Source organism: Helianthus annuus, chromosome 14, assembly GCF_002127325.2.
Source record: "Helianthus annuus cultivar XRQ/B chromosome 14, HanXRQr2.0-SUNRISE, whole genome shotgun sequence".
In the NCBI taxonomy this organism is placed as follows: Eukaryota; Viridiplantae; Streptophyta; class Magnoliopsida; order Asterales; family Asteraceae; genus Helianthus; species Helianthus annuus.
The window spans coordinates 129,330,459-129,345,196 of record NC_035446.2 but is presented as its reverse complement, the minus strand read 5'-3'; the positions used below and the strand labels follow the sequence as shown (position 1 = coordinate 129,345,196).

General features: G+C 41.1%; 1 protein-coding gene across 1 annotated transcript; it reads right to left on the bottom strand.

Annotated features, from left to right (window-relative positions):
• Positions 1-12,140: 12,140 nt before the first annotated feature.
• LOC110907377 lies at positions 12,141-13,054 on the bottom strand. The gene is made up of 3 exons (XM_022152370.1): positions 12,626-13,054; positions 12,444-12,556; positions 12,141-12,387 (listed from the first exon to the last, which is right to left on the bottom strand). Exons 1-3 carry the CDS (start codon positions 13,052-13,054, stop codon positions 12,141-12,143), a joined length of 789 nt encoding a protein of 262 aa, XP_022008062.1.
• Between the last annotated feature and the right edge of the window lie 1,684 nt (positions 13,055-14,738).

The window sequence follows — 14,738 nt, the reverse complement described above, 5'->3', positions numbered from 1 at the left end:
AAAACCTCTATGGAGGTATGTATTATTTGAAAGACCCGTTTAGGGCAATATGTAACTGTATTTGAAATTTTGGAATGTATGTTATGAGTTTTGTTTTAATATATATAAAAATAAATCAAAACCATTCCTTTTATATTGATCTGCCTAAATAAAGAATCTTAAAAGGTGAAACCTAGCTTGGGGTCTTTTAAGATCTAGTCAAGATGGTACGACCTAACTGAAAAGATTCTGATTCCCTGTTAACCTCTGTACGCATGTTAACATTCATGGCAGATGTGATTCGTTATAATCACGCACGTCATTCTTATACAATAATCCTTTAAGGATTTCAAAACCCAACTAAATGATTTATAAATCGTGGGTTAAATCACCAATGAAGGTGATCAATATTAAAGACATCCATTTGTGATGCAATGCCTACGGGCCAGTATCATAAAAACATCCATTAGTGATGCAGTGCCTACGGGCCAGAACTATTAAAACATCCATTAGTGATGCAGTGCCTACGGGCCAGAACTATTAAAACATCCATTAGTGATGCAGTGCCTACGGGCCAGAATTATTAAAACATCCATTAGTGATGTATTGCCTACGGGCCAATATTATTAAAACATCCATTAGTGATGTAGTGCCTACGGGCCAACCATATTAAGACATCCATTAGAGGTGTAGTGCCTATGGGCCATAATAATTGTCTTATAAAGACAAAAGGCAGTGGTAGTCTATGACTCCCTGTCAGAAAGAGATAAAAGAACTACGGTTCAACTCTCTATGCCTTCGATTCTATGAAATCTCGGCTGATATTATAAAACATCATCATGATTAGGCTTCATGCCGCCAATATTATCTATATAGCTGAAATAGGATATATTCAGATCCTAATATTTAATGAAATAAAAAGTTAACCAAATATGGTCTCTGGACCATGGTTGACAAATTGCCATAAAAGACAATCATATAATAATCTCCTAAATTAAAATTTTGTTATCTTCTGTAACAGATTCAAGTTACAATGGCGGATCCCAATGGAGAAAACAGCCACACGAATGAAGATGACTATGACAATGCGTCAGTACATTTGACAGGCGCACAACTGAAGGCTCTGATCAACAATGCTGTCCAGGCAGCTATTGATCGTCAAAATACTGAGTCTCAAGGCAGAACTGTGTCCAAACCACCCTCTAAACCAAAGACACACTCCAAACCACCCTCTGAACCCAAGAAAGATGACGACAAGCACTCGTCTACTGAGCACAGCGTTCATCGCGATAGAGAATATACTGATGCGTCAAGTGCTAAGGGTTGCACCTACAAATACTTTGTATCATGTAAGCCCCGTGAATTTACAGGGGAGAAAGGTGCGGTTGACTGTATCACCTGGCTAGACGAGATGGACACGATAGTGGACATCAGCGGGTGCGCTGAGAGGGACGTGGTTAAGTTTGTGTCCCAGTCATTCAAGGGCGAGGCCCTGGCGTGGTGGAGAGCTCTGGTGCAGGCTTCAGGTAAGTCTGCCTTGTACAAAATGTCATGGGGGGAGTTTATTACCCTCATAAAAGAAAACTACTGCCCTCAGCACGAGGTTGAGAAGATTGAGGCTGATTTCGTCTCACTAGTGATGACAAACTTGGATTGTCAAGCTTATCTGACAAATTTTAACACTATGTCACGCCTGGTGCCATATCTTGTGACACCAGAACCTAGAAGGATTGCCCGATTCATTGGGGGCTTAGAGCCGGCGATCAAGGCCAGCGTAAAGGCCTCTAGGCCAACGACCTTCAGGTCAGTTACTGACCTCTCCTTGTCTCTTACACTTGATGCTGTCCGTCTGAGGGCACAAAGGAGCAAGGAGGCTGAAAAGCGAAAACGTGAGGATGATACCTCACGAAAGTCTGGGAAAAAGCACCGTGGAAACGGTGAAGGCAAGAGAGGGTCGGAGGCAAAGAAAGAGGGGCAAACTGATGGAAGACCTCACTGCAAGGTCTGCAAGAAACCTCACTCCGGGAAGTGTAGGTTTGCGTCTGGTTCACAGTCGCAACAAAGGACTCCACCCTGTGGGCTATGCAAGTCCAAGGATCATAAAACAGTGGAATGCAAAAAGATAAAGGATGCAACCTGCTTTAATTGTAACGAAAAGGGGCACATAAAGAGTAATTGCCCGAAGTATGCCAAGAAGGCGGAAGAGACGAAGAAGTCGAATGCGAGAGTTTTTCGCTTGGATGCAAAGGAAGCGGTTAAGGACGACACTGTGCTTACAGGTACTTTTCTCGTAAATAATATATTTGCAAGAGTACTATTCGATTCTGGCGCTGATAAATCCTTTGTAGACCAGAAATTTTGCCAACTACTAAATATGCCTATCAAAACCCTTGACGTGAAATACGAAGTAGAGTTAGCAGACGGCACGATAGAAACCGTCTCTACTGTTCTAGAAGGATGTGAAATGTCCATTAGGAACCATTCTTTTCCTTTATCTCTACTTCCTTTCAAACTTGCGGGTTTTGACATCGTGCTAGGCATGGACTGGTTATCCCATAACCAGGCCCAAATCATTTGCGGCAAGAGGCAAATAGTTTTAAAGACTCCGAGTGGTGAATCTCTTACCATTCGAGGGGATACGCATTACGGATTGCCCGAGGACGTATCTATGCTGAAAGCTTCAAGATGTATGAACAGAGGCTGTGTAATTTACATGGCTCAGGTGATAATTGAAGAACCAAAGCCGAAGATCGAGGATCTTCCTGTCATTTCTGAATACCCCGAGGTTTTTCCTGAAGAACTACCTGGTTTGCCACCAGATAGACAAGTGGAGTTCAGAATTGACATCATCCCTGGAGCGGCTCCGATAGCAAGAGCACCTTACAGATTAGCGCCAACGGAAATGAAAGAACTAAGGACCCAGTTGGATGAACTGCTGGCGAAAGGTTTTATCAGACCTAGTTCATCTCCCTGGGAAGCTCCTGTCCTATTTGTAAAGAAGAAGGACGGATCGATGCGGTTGTGCATCGACTATAGAGAGCTGAATAAAGTTACCATAAAGAACAGATATCCTTTACCAAGGATCGATGATCTGTTCGACCAGCTGCAAGGAGCAAGCTACTTCTCCAAGATCGACTTAAGGTCGGGTTATCATCAACTAAGGGTCAGAGATGAAGATGTACACAAGACTGCATTCAGGACTCGCTATGGTCATTACGAGTTCCTAGTGATGCCTTTTGGGCTCACAAATGCACCGGCTGCGTTCATGGATCTCATGAACCGCGTTTGCAAGCCATACTTGGACAAATTCGTCATAGTCTTCATCGACGATATCCTTATCTATTCCAAGAATCAAGCTGACCACGAGAAGCATCTCCGTTGCATTCTCGAATTACTACAGCGTGAGAAACTCTACGCCAAATTCTCGAAATGTGAATTCTGGCTACGAGAAGTCCAGTTTTTAGGACACGTTGTGAGCGAGCGTGGTATCCAAGTGGATCCCGCTAAGGTAGAGGCAGTCATGAACTGGCAAGAGCCAAAGACGCCTACCGAAATCCGTAGCTTCCTGGGTTTAGCAGGATACTACCGGAGATTTATTGAAAATTTTTCAAGGATTGCTGCGCCCTTGACTTCCTTGACCAAGAAGAAAGAAAAGTACATTTGGGGCCCGAAGCAGCAAGAGTCCTTCGAAATACTGAAGCAAAAGCTAAGCAACGCACCTGTGTTAACCTTACCTGAGGGTACAGATGAATTCGTAGTTTACTGCGATGCATCACACACAGGCATGGGGTGTGTGCTTATGCAGAAGGGCAAGGTGATTGCCTATGCATCAAGGCAATTAAAGGTGCATGAAAAGAATTAAACCACCCACGACTTGGAGTTGGGTGCCGTTGTATTTGCACTGAAGTTATGGAGGCACTACCTTTATGGTATTAAATTTGTGATTTATTCTGATCACAAAAGCCTCCAGCACCTGTTCAACCAGAAGGAGTTGAACATGAGACAACGCCGTTGGATGGAAACCCTGAATGATTATGACTGTGAAATCAGGTACCATCCCGGCAAGGCGAATGTAGTCGCCGATGCCTTGAGCAGGAAAGAAAGGGTAAAACCCATTCGAATCAATGCCAAGAGCATTGAGGTTAAGAATAATTTAATGGAAAGGATATTAGCTGCACAGCGAGAGGCTGTGTTGGAAGCTAATTATCCTAATGAAAAGCTGGGAGTAACTGAGGAGCAGTTGACTCTTAGCAAGGATGGAATTCTTAGACTGAACGGACGTATATGGGTTCCGATATATGGAGGACTACGAGATGTTGTTCTCCAGGAAGCCCATAGTTCCAAATACTCAGTCCATCCTGGTGCTGATAAAATGTACCAAGACTTAAAGGCAAATTATTGGTGGATAGGCTTGAAAAAGTCTGTAGCCGCCCATGTAGCAAAGTGCTTGACTTGTGCTCAAGTCAAAGCCGAGCACCAAAAGCCGTCTGGCTTGCTACAACAGCCTGAACTTCCCGAGTGGAAGTGGGAATGCGTAACTATGGACTTCATAACCAAGTTACCCAAAACCAGGAAAGGAAACGATACAATATGGGTCATAGTCGATAGGCTGACAAAATCAGCTCATTTTCTACCCATCAAGGAGACGTATAGCTCCGATATGTTAGCCCAACTTTATGTTGATAAGATTGTAGCCTTACACGGCATACCTGTGTCTATTATCTCCGACAGGGATACTAGATACACATCTCACTTCTGGAAAAGTTTCCAGCAATCTTTGGGCACGCGTTTAAACTTTAGTACGGCTTACCATCCACAGACGGACGGTCAAAGTGAGCATACTATCCAAACGCTAGAAGACATGCTTCGTGCATGTGCGATCGATTTAGGTGGTAACTGGGATAAAAACCTACCCCTGATCGAATTCTCCTACAATAATAGCTACCACACCAGCATAAAGGCTGCGCCTTTTGAGGCATTATATGGTAGGAAATGTAGATCGCCTGTTTGTTGGGCGGAAGTAGGAGAGGTCCAATTATCGGGACCAGAGATTGTTTTCCAGACGACGGACAAGATTGTCCAGATCCGGGAACGTCTCAAGGCTGCCCGCGATAGGCAGAAAAGCTACGCTGATCCAAAGCGTAAGGATTCTCACTTCGAAGTGGGTGAAAAGGTATTACTTAAGGTGTCACCCTGGAAGGGGGTGATGCGCTTCGGCAAGAAGGGCAAGCTGAGTCCGAGATACATAGGGCCTTTTGAGGTCATTGAACGAGTCGGATCAGTTGCCTATAAACTAAACTTGCCTGAAGAGCTCAATGGAATTCACAATGTGTTCCACATCTGCAATCTCAAAAAGTGCTTCGCCGACGAATCGTTGGTGATTCCACACACGGATGTGCATATAGATGAGAGCTTAAAGTTCATAGAAAAACCTTTGTCGATTGAAGATCGACAGGTGAAGAAGCTTCGCAGAAAGCACGTACCGATTGTAAAAGTCAAATGGGATGCTCGTAGAGGTCCTGAATATACGTGGGAAGTCGAAGCTACAATGAAAGAAAAATACCCCTATTTATTTGAGTAAATCTCGGGTCGAGATTTATTTTAAGGGGGTGAGGAAGTAACACCTTGAATTTTTGTGTCCAATGATGTGTTAACACGTGTCATTTGTTTACACGTGGCATCTATAATAAATAAAGGACTAATTTTGACAAACCTTGAAAGTATGTAAATTCGAGGGTTATAAATGTCAACAAGGGTAAATATACTGTATAGTATCCCTAAATAATGCTTAAACCTTCGAACGAATAAATTATAGATCGTACAAAAATAAAACGCGGAAGAAAGTGAGAGATTACAAACTACAGGGGTTAACTGTGTCAACATGTTTAATAATACCTCTGAGTGACCCTTTAACGTTCCAAAGACTTTGTAACGGTATTATACCCTCACTAAAATAATATATATAAATTTCGCGAAGTTTCGATATGAAACGAGAAAGATACGATCGAATTCATAGAAGAAGGGTTAAAAGCGTCAACAATGAAAGTTAAGGCTTTCAGAATAGTTAAATAAATAAACCGGGGACTTAATAGCGCGGGTAAATAACACGAGGCCCCTATCGGTAAATAACCGAGGGCCAAACCGCAAAGTTACCCCTTCAAAACCGAAAGGTCAGGCGAATCATTACGAAAGATTTCGTTATTAATGGCCAGATTCTGTAATCATTACAAAAAGATTTAAAAATCCTGAAATCTTAACCTTAGGCGGCCCGCGTGAAGGTTAAGGATTAGTTGAGGCGGGCCGCGAGCCTCCTTTGTTTCGCGTCTGTTATTTGATCTTTAGGCGACCCGCATTAAAATGCATGGGAACTCCCATGCGGGCCGCGTAAAGTGCCCAGATGCAGAATGGTTGTAACTACTTGGCTTTTGGAGCTTTTGAACGATCAAGCAACCAATTAATTGAGCATGGGTGCCCCCTACACGACCCATACCACTTAGGGACACCTGCCCATGATCCATGATCAATTGTAGCTTGTTGTGTAATGATCTTGAAGGCTCTTAAGCACTATAAATAAGCTACATTGGCTCATATCATTCACAACATCAAAACACACAACTACTGATCATTCTAAGTGCTCCCAAGCATTCTCTTCTGCTCTGTAATCAAGAAACAACTTCTGTAAGTCGTTCATAACCATTTTGGTTTCACATTTCCATAGTTATAGCTCATAAACGCAACCGTCGTAACTAACGGTTGTCATTACAATATCTTGCAAATGGTTCAGTCTTATGACGAATCAAAAATGGTTATAAGTTGGTATTTATGTGGGTAATAAACCTCTAAAAAGGTTCCCCCTGATCACCACTCTAACTATGTCAATTGTCGAGTCAAACGTGCGGTTAAAAAGTCAACGGAAAGCTATTTTAGCGAATTATGCATGATCTGTAAAGTATATGTTATGGAACCTGTTTTGACACTCATAAAATATGATATTAAGTATATAAACTTGTTTGCGCTCGTTTGAATCGACCATTTACTATATAGAACCGGTTCGGAGCCGAAAGTCGCAAAAGTTTGACTTTTGCTTTGACTTCAGTTCTGACCCGTTTTAGTGAGGTATAAATATACCTTAGGACTCTCTTAGGACCAGGTCACATGTTGGTATACGCCTCTGTGGTCGGTTCATGAGTTATCCGAGTCTTTTACGTATTTCCGTCATTCGCCTAAAAGTTGACCGTAACGCCCTTTTAAAATTAAAACGAGTATTTCGGACACGTGAATGGACCAAAACCTTGCTTGTTAAATTATAAGCATGTCCTTAAAGTTTCACGTCAATCCGAGGCCTAGAATGAGAGTTATGCTAAAAGGCGCACTTTTAAGAAAGTTTTGTAATTAACGGCGCAATTAGCATAACGCCCATCTAACCCAAGTTTTCGTCACCAAAACTCTTACCCACTGTGGTAAAATAATATTTTGGGAATTTTAAAGATTTTTAATAATTTTTACCTTGCTCATAACCTGCGGTTATGGCTACGGTTCGGTTAATACCGAATATGCCCTTTTTGGCCAAAACGAGAGTTCTACAAGGTCTTTTGACCCGATTCCAATTGCCACTGGTTTTAAATAATAAATAAAGTATTTTAAGCTTTATAAGCTGTTCGGGAAACTCGGATTTCCTGTAGAACTCGAAAATCCCTTTTAAAGTCTTTAAAAATGACCGAAAAGCCCCTACGGGGCATAATATAAACTTAAACTCGTTACGGGCATTACGGAAGGTATCCTACTGATACCAAAATACTTTTAAGGCATATTGACTTAGGAAATAAGCGTAGGACACTTATGGTTAACCGTTTCGCCTATTTGCGCACACGGTACGGCTCATGGAACTAGTTTTCGTGCAATAGCCGATACGGGTCAAATTATATTATTTGAACCCCAAAATCCAGAGTGTGAACCATTAACCCATATAAAATAAGTCTCTGAACTTGTTGGGTCCAAATCATACTCCATTCTCGGTTTTCGCCTTTTCGTGCGAATTAACCATATCTAAATATCGGAATCAACCGGTTTAAGCTACGGCTAATACAAGGACCGTTAGGATTCTAAGAGGTTAATTAAAACCTTCGTTCCAGATTAGGAGCCCCAGTAAAAGCTATCGGTGACTTGATCTAAATTAAGGATTAATACTTGCAAAGGTAAATACTTTAACTTATTTCCCCTATATGGGCTTGGGTTACGGTATATTAATACCGCTTGATTGAGCATTATATAATTCCATCGCTTAGGTGGTTAATTGATTAAATATGATTGGCTCATTTAAACAGTTTTGTTGCTTATAAGCCTTTGGGGGGTTTAATGACCGTTGTCCCGGATATCCTTGGCATCATTTTACGAAATGGCCACGACCATCGACATCCCGGTGTAGGCGTACACCCGGTATAAAGTGTCGACATTAAAATTAAAAGACGTAGCCGTTGGTTTTCATACTACGGTTTTACGCAAACGTGGTGTGTCTATAAATCTTTAACCCGGCACGACCCGGGCTACTGAACGCATAAAAGAACATGTAAAACGTTCACAAGATTATTATGAATTTTCCCAAGTTATAAAAGAGTTTGTGCCTTGTGCATTCAAATCAATTTTAATAAACATTTTCAAATGTGTCAGTTGAATGTATTTACCAGTGTAAACTGACGTATTTTCCCCAAAAAGATTAAGTGCAGGTACCTAAACGTAATTGGCTGGTATTAGCTCCCTAGCGTCGGGATAAGTCTCGCAAGCTTGATTGCAGTATCTAATGGAACAATACTTTACTTTTGTTTACGATCCACTGTGGATATTCAACTTCTGTAATACATTGATATTATCACCAGAGGTTGAAATATATATATTTATCTTATGCTTCCGCTGTGCATTATATAATTGTGTGGTTTGACTGTATTGTTGCCAACATCGTCACGGTAATCCCCCACCGGGCCCACCGGTGAGACACGTGGAAATCGGGGTGTGACACTTGGGATCTCCACTCTACTGAGTTAGGTTCCCATCATATGAACTTATATTTTCAAGGGCTTCGGTCCCATTCCCATGGACGACTTCTGTACTAACTCTCTACTTAGGCCTTTTGTTAGCGGATCCGCAATATGATCCTTTGACCTCACGTAGTCAACATAATAATTCCTGTAGGGATTAGTTGTCGTATCGTATTGTGTCTACGTCTGATATGTCTGTTCCTGCCATTATACATTGTGCTACGAGCTTTGCCAAGTGCCGACTGGCTATCACAATGTATACAAATGGCCGATGCCGGCTTAGGCCATCTTGGTATATCCTCAACAAATTGACGTAGCCATTCTGCCTCTTCACCTGCTTTATCTAAAGCGATGAACTCTGATTCCATCGTGGATCTAGCGATAATCATTTGTTTCGACGATTACCACGATATAGCAGCACCTCCAAGTGTGAATACATACCCACTTGTTGCTCTGGAATCATTCGTGTCAGATATCCAATTTGCATCGCAGTGTCCTTCTATAACCGCTGGATATCTGTTATAATGCAACCCGTATTCCCGAGTGTATCTTAAGTAGTGAAGCAATCGAGTGATATTGTTCCAATGCATTGAACTTGGGTTGCTCGTGTATCTACTTAGCTTGCTCACAGCATATGCTATGTCTGGTCTAGTACAACTCATAAGATACATCAAGCTACCAATAATTCTTGAGTATTCCAACTGGTTTACGGGTTCACCTCTATTCTTGGCTAGATGTTGACTTATGTCAAGTGGAGTTCTAGCTTCATTAGAGTCATTTGTATTGAACTTCCCAAGAATTTTGTCCACATAGTGGGATTGACTTAAAACAAGTCTACTTTGGGTTCGCGTGATTTTGACCCCCAAAATCACATCCGCTAGACCCATGTCTTTCATGTCAAATCTTGCTTTTAGCATGTTCTTTGTAGATTTTATGATTTTGTCATCACTCCAGCAATGAGCATATCATCTACATATAGACACAAAATGACATATCCATCAGATGTGTCCTTCACATGCATACACTTGTCACATTCATTGATTTTGAACCCAGCATCAAGCATGACATGATCAAACTTTTGGTGCCATTGTTTTGGAGCTTGTTTCAATCCATACAAGGATTTTACAAGTTTACACACTTTCTTTTCTTGCCCAATAGTTGTGAAGCCTTCGGGTTGCTCCATGTAGATTTCTTCTTCTAGAATTCCATTCAAGAAAGCTGTTTTCACATCCATTTGGTGAACTTCCAAATTTCTAATGGCGGCAATGGCAAGCACCAACCTGATGGATGTTATTCACGTATCTGGCGAATATGTATCAAAGTAATCTAAACCTTCTCGTTGTTTATATCCTTTGATCACCAACCTTGCTTTGTATTTATCGATGGTTCCATCTGGTTTCATCTTCTTCTTGAAGATCCATCGATATGCTAGTGGTTTACATCCTTGAGGAAGATCCACTAGTTCCCAAGTATGGTTTTGTAAGATAGAGTCTATCTCACTTTTGATTGCCTCTCTCCACTGAGGTCCTTCTGAGGAATGCACCGCTTGTTGGTACGTTTGAGGTTCATCTTCTACCAAATAGGTAAGAAACTCAGGGCCAAAGGATTTTTCAGTCCTTTGCCATTTACTTTTCCTGATTTCAACTTCCTTAGTATTAGATTGTTCTCAAAGTTCATCGTTTTCAACTTCACCCTCGGGAACAATTTCCTCAACCGGTCTAGAAGAACTTGGTTCACTTTATCTAAGCATGGGAACATATGTTCAAACCATGTTGCATCCTTAGATTCCATTATGGTGCCTTTGCATATTCCAGGATTCTTAGAATCATGCACAAGAAAATGATAAGGACCATAAGGACAGGTGTATCCTATAAATACACAATCCACCGTTTTGGGTCCTATTAGTAGGCGCTTAGGTGGTGTGACCACCACCTTAGCTAAACACCCCCACACTTTCAAGGATTTATATGGTGGTTTCTTTCCGGTCCATAATTCGTAAGGCGTTACATCCTTTTTCTTATTAGGTATCATGTTCAACAGATAATTTGCCGATAAGATTGCTTCCCCCCACATGTTTTGGTTTACACCAGAACTTATCATCATGGCATTCATCATTTCTTTCAAAGTACGATTTTTCCATTCTGCTATGCCATATGATTGAGGGGAGTAAGGAGCCGTGAGTTCGTGGATGATTCCACGTTTTGCACATACGTCAATAAATGGTGAAACATATTCACCTCCTCGGTCGCTCCTTACAATTTTGATTTTCTGATTTAGTTGATTCTCAACTTCGGCTTTGAACAAGATAAACTTGTCAATAGCCTCATCCTTACTCTTAAGTAAGTACACATAGCAATACCTAGTACTATCATCAATGAACGTCATGAAGTACTTGTTCCCACCACGAGTAGGAATTGCTTTTAGATCACACACATCAGTGTGGATCATCTCGAGGGGTTCGGTGAGTCGTTCAACCTTTTTGAATGACGATTTCATTTGTTTTGCTTCTACGCAAGTTTCACATTTATTAATTGAGTCGATATCGAATGTTGGTATGCAATCAAGTTTAATTAAACGACGAATGGAATTATAATTAACATGACCTAGTCTACCATGCCAAAGATAAGAAGACTCAATCAAGTAAGTAGAACTAGTAGCGTTTTCTTTCATTGCATTCACGACAATTACATTTAGTTTAAACATTCCATTGAGGGCATAGCCCTTACCAACATACACACCATTTTTGGTCAACACGACCTTGTCCGACTCAATCACCATTTTGAACCCAAATTTGTTCAACTGCCACCCCGACACAAGGTTCTTACGAATTTCTGGAACATACAACACGTTTGACAAGGTGAGTTCCTTTCCAGAAGTCATTTTTAGAACCACGTTCCCCTCACCTTTAATTTCGGTCGTGGCGGAGTTTCCCATAAAAACCTTTTCGCCATTAGTCACCTCTTTAAAGGTGTTGAAAAGGCTCTTGTCGAAACACACATGACGGGTAGCCCCCGTATCAACCCACCAATCCTTGTTATTTTGCCCGACCAAATTAACTTCAGTCACCAAAATCGAGAGATCCGTGACCATGGCAACCAGGTTGTTGACTTCATCAACCATGTTCACGTGTCAAGCATTTTCCTTCTTGGGAAGCTTGCATTCACTGGCCTTGTGGCCTTGCTTTTGACAATTATAACAAGTTCCTTGGAACTTCTTTTTCCCAACTCCTCCCTTAGGACCAAGGTTGGAGCGTTTCCCATGACTTTTCTTTCCACCCTTTCCACTGTTTTTTCCCTTTGAAGATTGGCCATGTTCAACAAGATTGGCCTTCACTGTTTCAGGACCATCAACCTTTTTAGGGCCACTTTGTTGTCTTCTTCAATCCGAAGACGAACAACAAGATCTTCAATGGTCATCTCCTTTCGCTTATACTTGAGATAGTTCTTGAAATCAACCCAACTTGGTGGCAATTTTTCGATCATTGCAGCAACTTGGAATGTTTCGCTGAGCATCATTCCTTCCGCATGAATATCGTGAAGGATAACCTGCAATTATTGCACTTGGCTCATAACCGTTTTAGAGTCTATCATTTTAAAGTCCAAGAACTTAGCCACCACGAATTTCTTAGTGCCAGCATCTTCTGTTTTGTATTTGCGATCCAAAGACTCCCACAATTCTTTGGCATTCTTTGCTTTGCAATACACATTATACAATGTGTCCACCAAACCATTCAAAATAAAGTTGCGGCACCGGAAATCGGAATGATTCCAAGCATGCATCGTGCTCACAGATTGACCATCCATATCCCCTTCATCAACATGGGGTTTAGATTCAGTCAAGAACCTTGCCAGGTTCAGTGTGGTCAGATAAAAGAACATCTTTTGCTGCCGCTGTTTGAAATTCACACCACTGAATTTCTCTGGTTTCTCAGCATGCGACACTGCATTAGGCAGTGGTGTCACTAGACCGGTAGTGACAGTAACAGCAGAAGTCATGACCGTAGAAACAGCACTGGTCATGACAGTAGAAACAGCAGTAGTCATCGGCTGGGATTCCATTCTGAAACAAAAAGAATGCAGAAACAATTAGTAAAACAGATCTGTTTAAGTTTGTTAGAAAACCTGTATAAAAGAATTGAACAGAAACTGGACAGAATGTAATAAAACTGAAGAAACAGTAAACGAGTGAACCGGGCTTGTGTTTGACACAATTCCCTTAAACGGATTCGTCGTCTGTTCCCAGGGTACGCCGGTTCTAAGCAGCACCGCGCACTGCCGGACTTAAGCACTTGCCTGAAACGAAAAGAAGTTGTGTTGTAGAAACTGAGATTGAGAGAGGAGAAGCTATTAAGGTGTGTCTAAACAGTTGTCTGCATTGGGTTTTATAGGCACAGATCATAACTGATTCTGGCCTCATCATTGCAGAGAATTAAAGGCTAATCGGTTTCAAAACTGAATAATATAATGATTCTCATTAAAACTGAAAATCATTTCAGATAAAACCCCATTAATAAGACCAACTATTTTAGTTTTAAAGACTAACTAATAAAAAACAATTAGTCAGTCTCGAGTGCAAAAACTGTCTCCCGCGAGCCCGGGTTTTCGGAGCTGCATTCGTGTCCTCAGGACGTGCGGGCATACGCGAGTTCAACTAAATCCGGTTCCATTTTTTGCACCCCCCTGCGCGTGCGCGGGTAGGACTTGTGGTAAAACATATCATAAGACTTCAAAGGCTTCATTAAGGTTTCACCTTATAAATAGCCTATCTTTTTGTTCCCACACCAATGTGGGACAAGGTGAATTACCAACTTGAGACTTTCATTCACACTAAACTTCCAACATTCATGACCCTCCTTGATTGTTTATAATAACAAGTGTAGTGGTGAACTCCCAAGAGGTACCTAAATGGAAGACTTGTCCTTCCTACCTCCTAAATGACTTATATGATATACAATAGAGGTTCCTAAATGCGGGATTCATCCTCCTACCTCATGCTTGACCTATATGACATAATGAACACTATATAATACTTATATATTATCCAAGTAATCGAACTCTTGATGATGAACTAGTGGTCATTTGTCAAGATAGTAGGTTATATCATCTAATGACCACAATGCTTGTCACGATTCTAATGGGCATATGTCCCATGAAAACATTTAAACTCTCTTGAGTTTCATAGTGTCAAGAACAAGTATTATGTGTACTAGATGATTATTTTCTTCCTATGTTTACTTTCATGTATTTTTAACTCCGAAACTTAATCTTCCGTTAAACTCTCACTACTCACCCACCTATGTTTCTTCGTGTAGAAGGACAAGGTGCTCCAAACTAATCAACCAAACACTCGCGGAATATCAAGTGGAAAGCTTGAAAAACCGTGAATATACTCGAACTTCCCCTTTTTCGTTTACCACTTTTGGGGTGTAACATGTTCAACTATAAATTACACTCAAACTTTATTCTTATGCATGCACAAAACAATCCTTATACATGAACTACTTGTTATGCTTGATACGTGAATTTGGGTGATACTTATGTGATACCATAGTCATTAGCTTCGTACGAGCCTCCATTTAACATGTATAGCTATATAGGAGTAAAGCACCGCCTGTAGACTTGTGGTCATGTTAAAACATCATTCTTTATTGCGTAATAGAGGATTGACTAGGTTTATAGCATGCAATGTTACGTTTATCTTGAATAACTTAAGTTGCCATGTAGATTC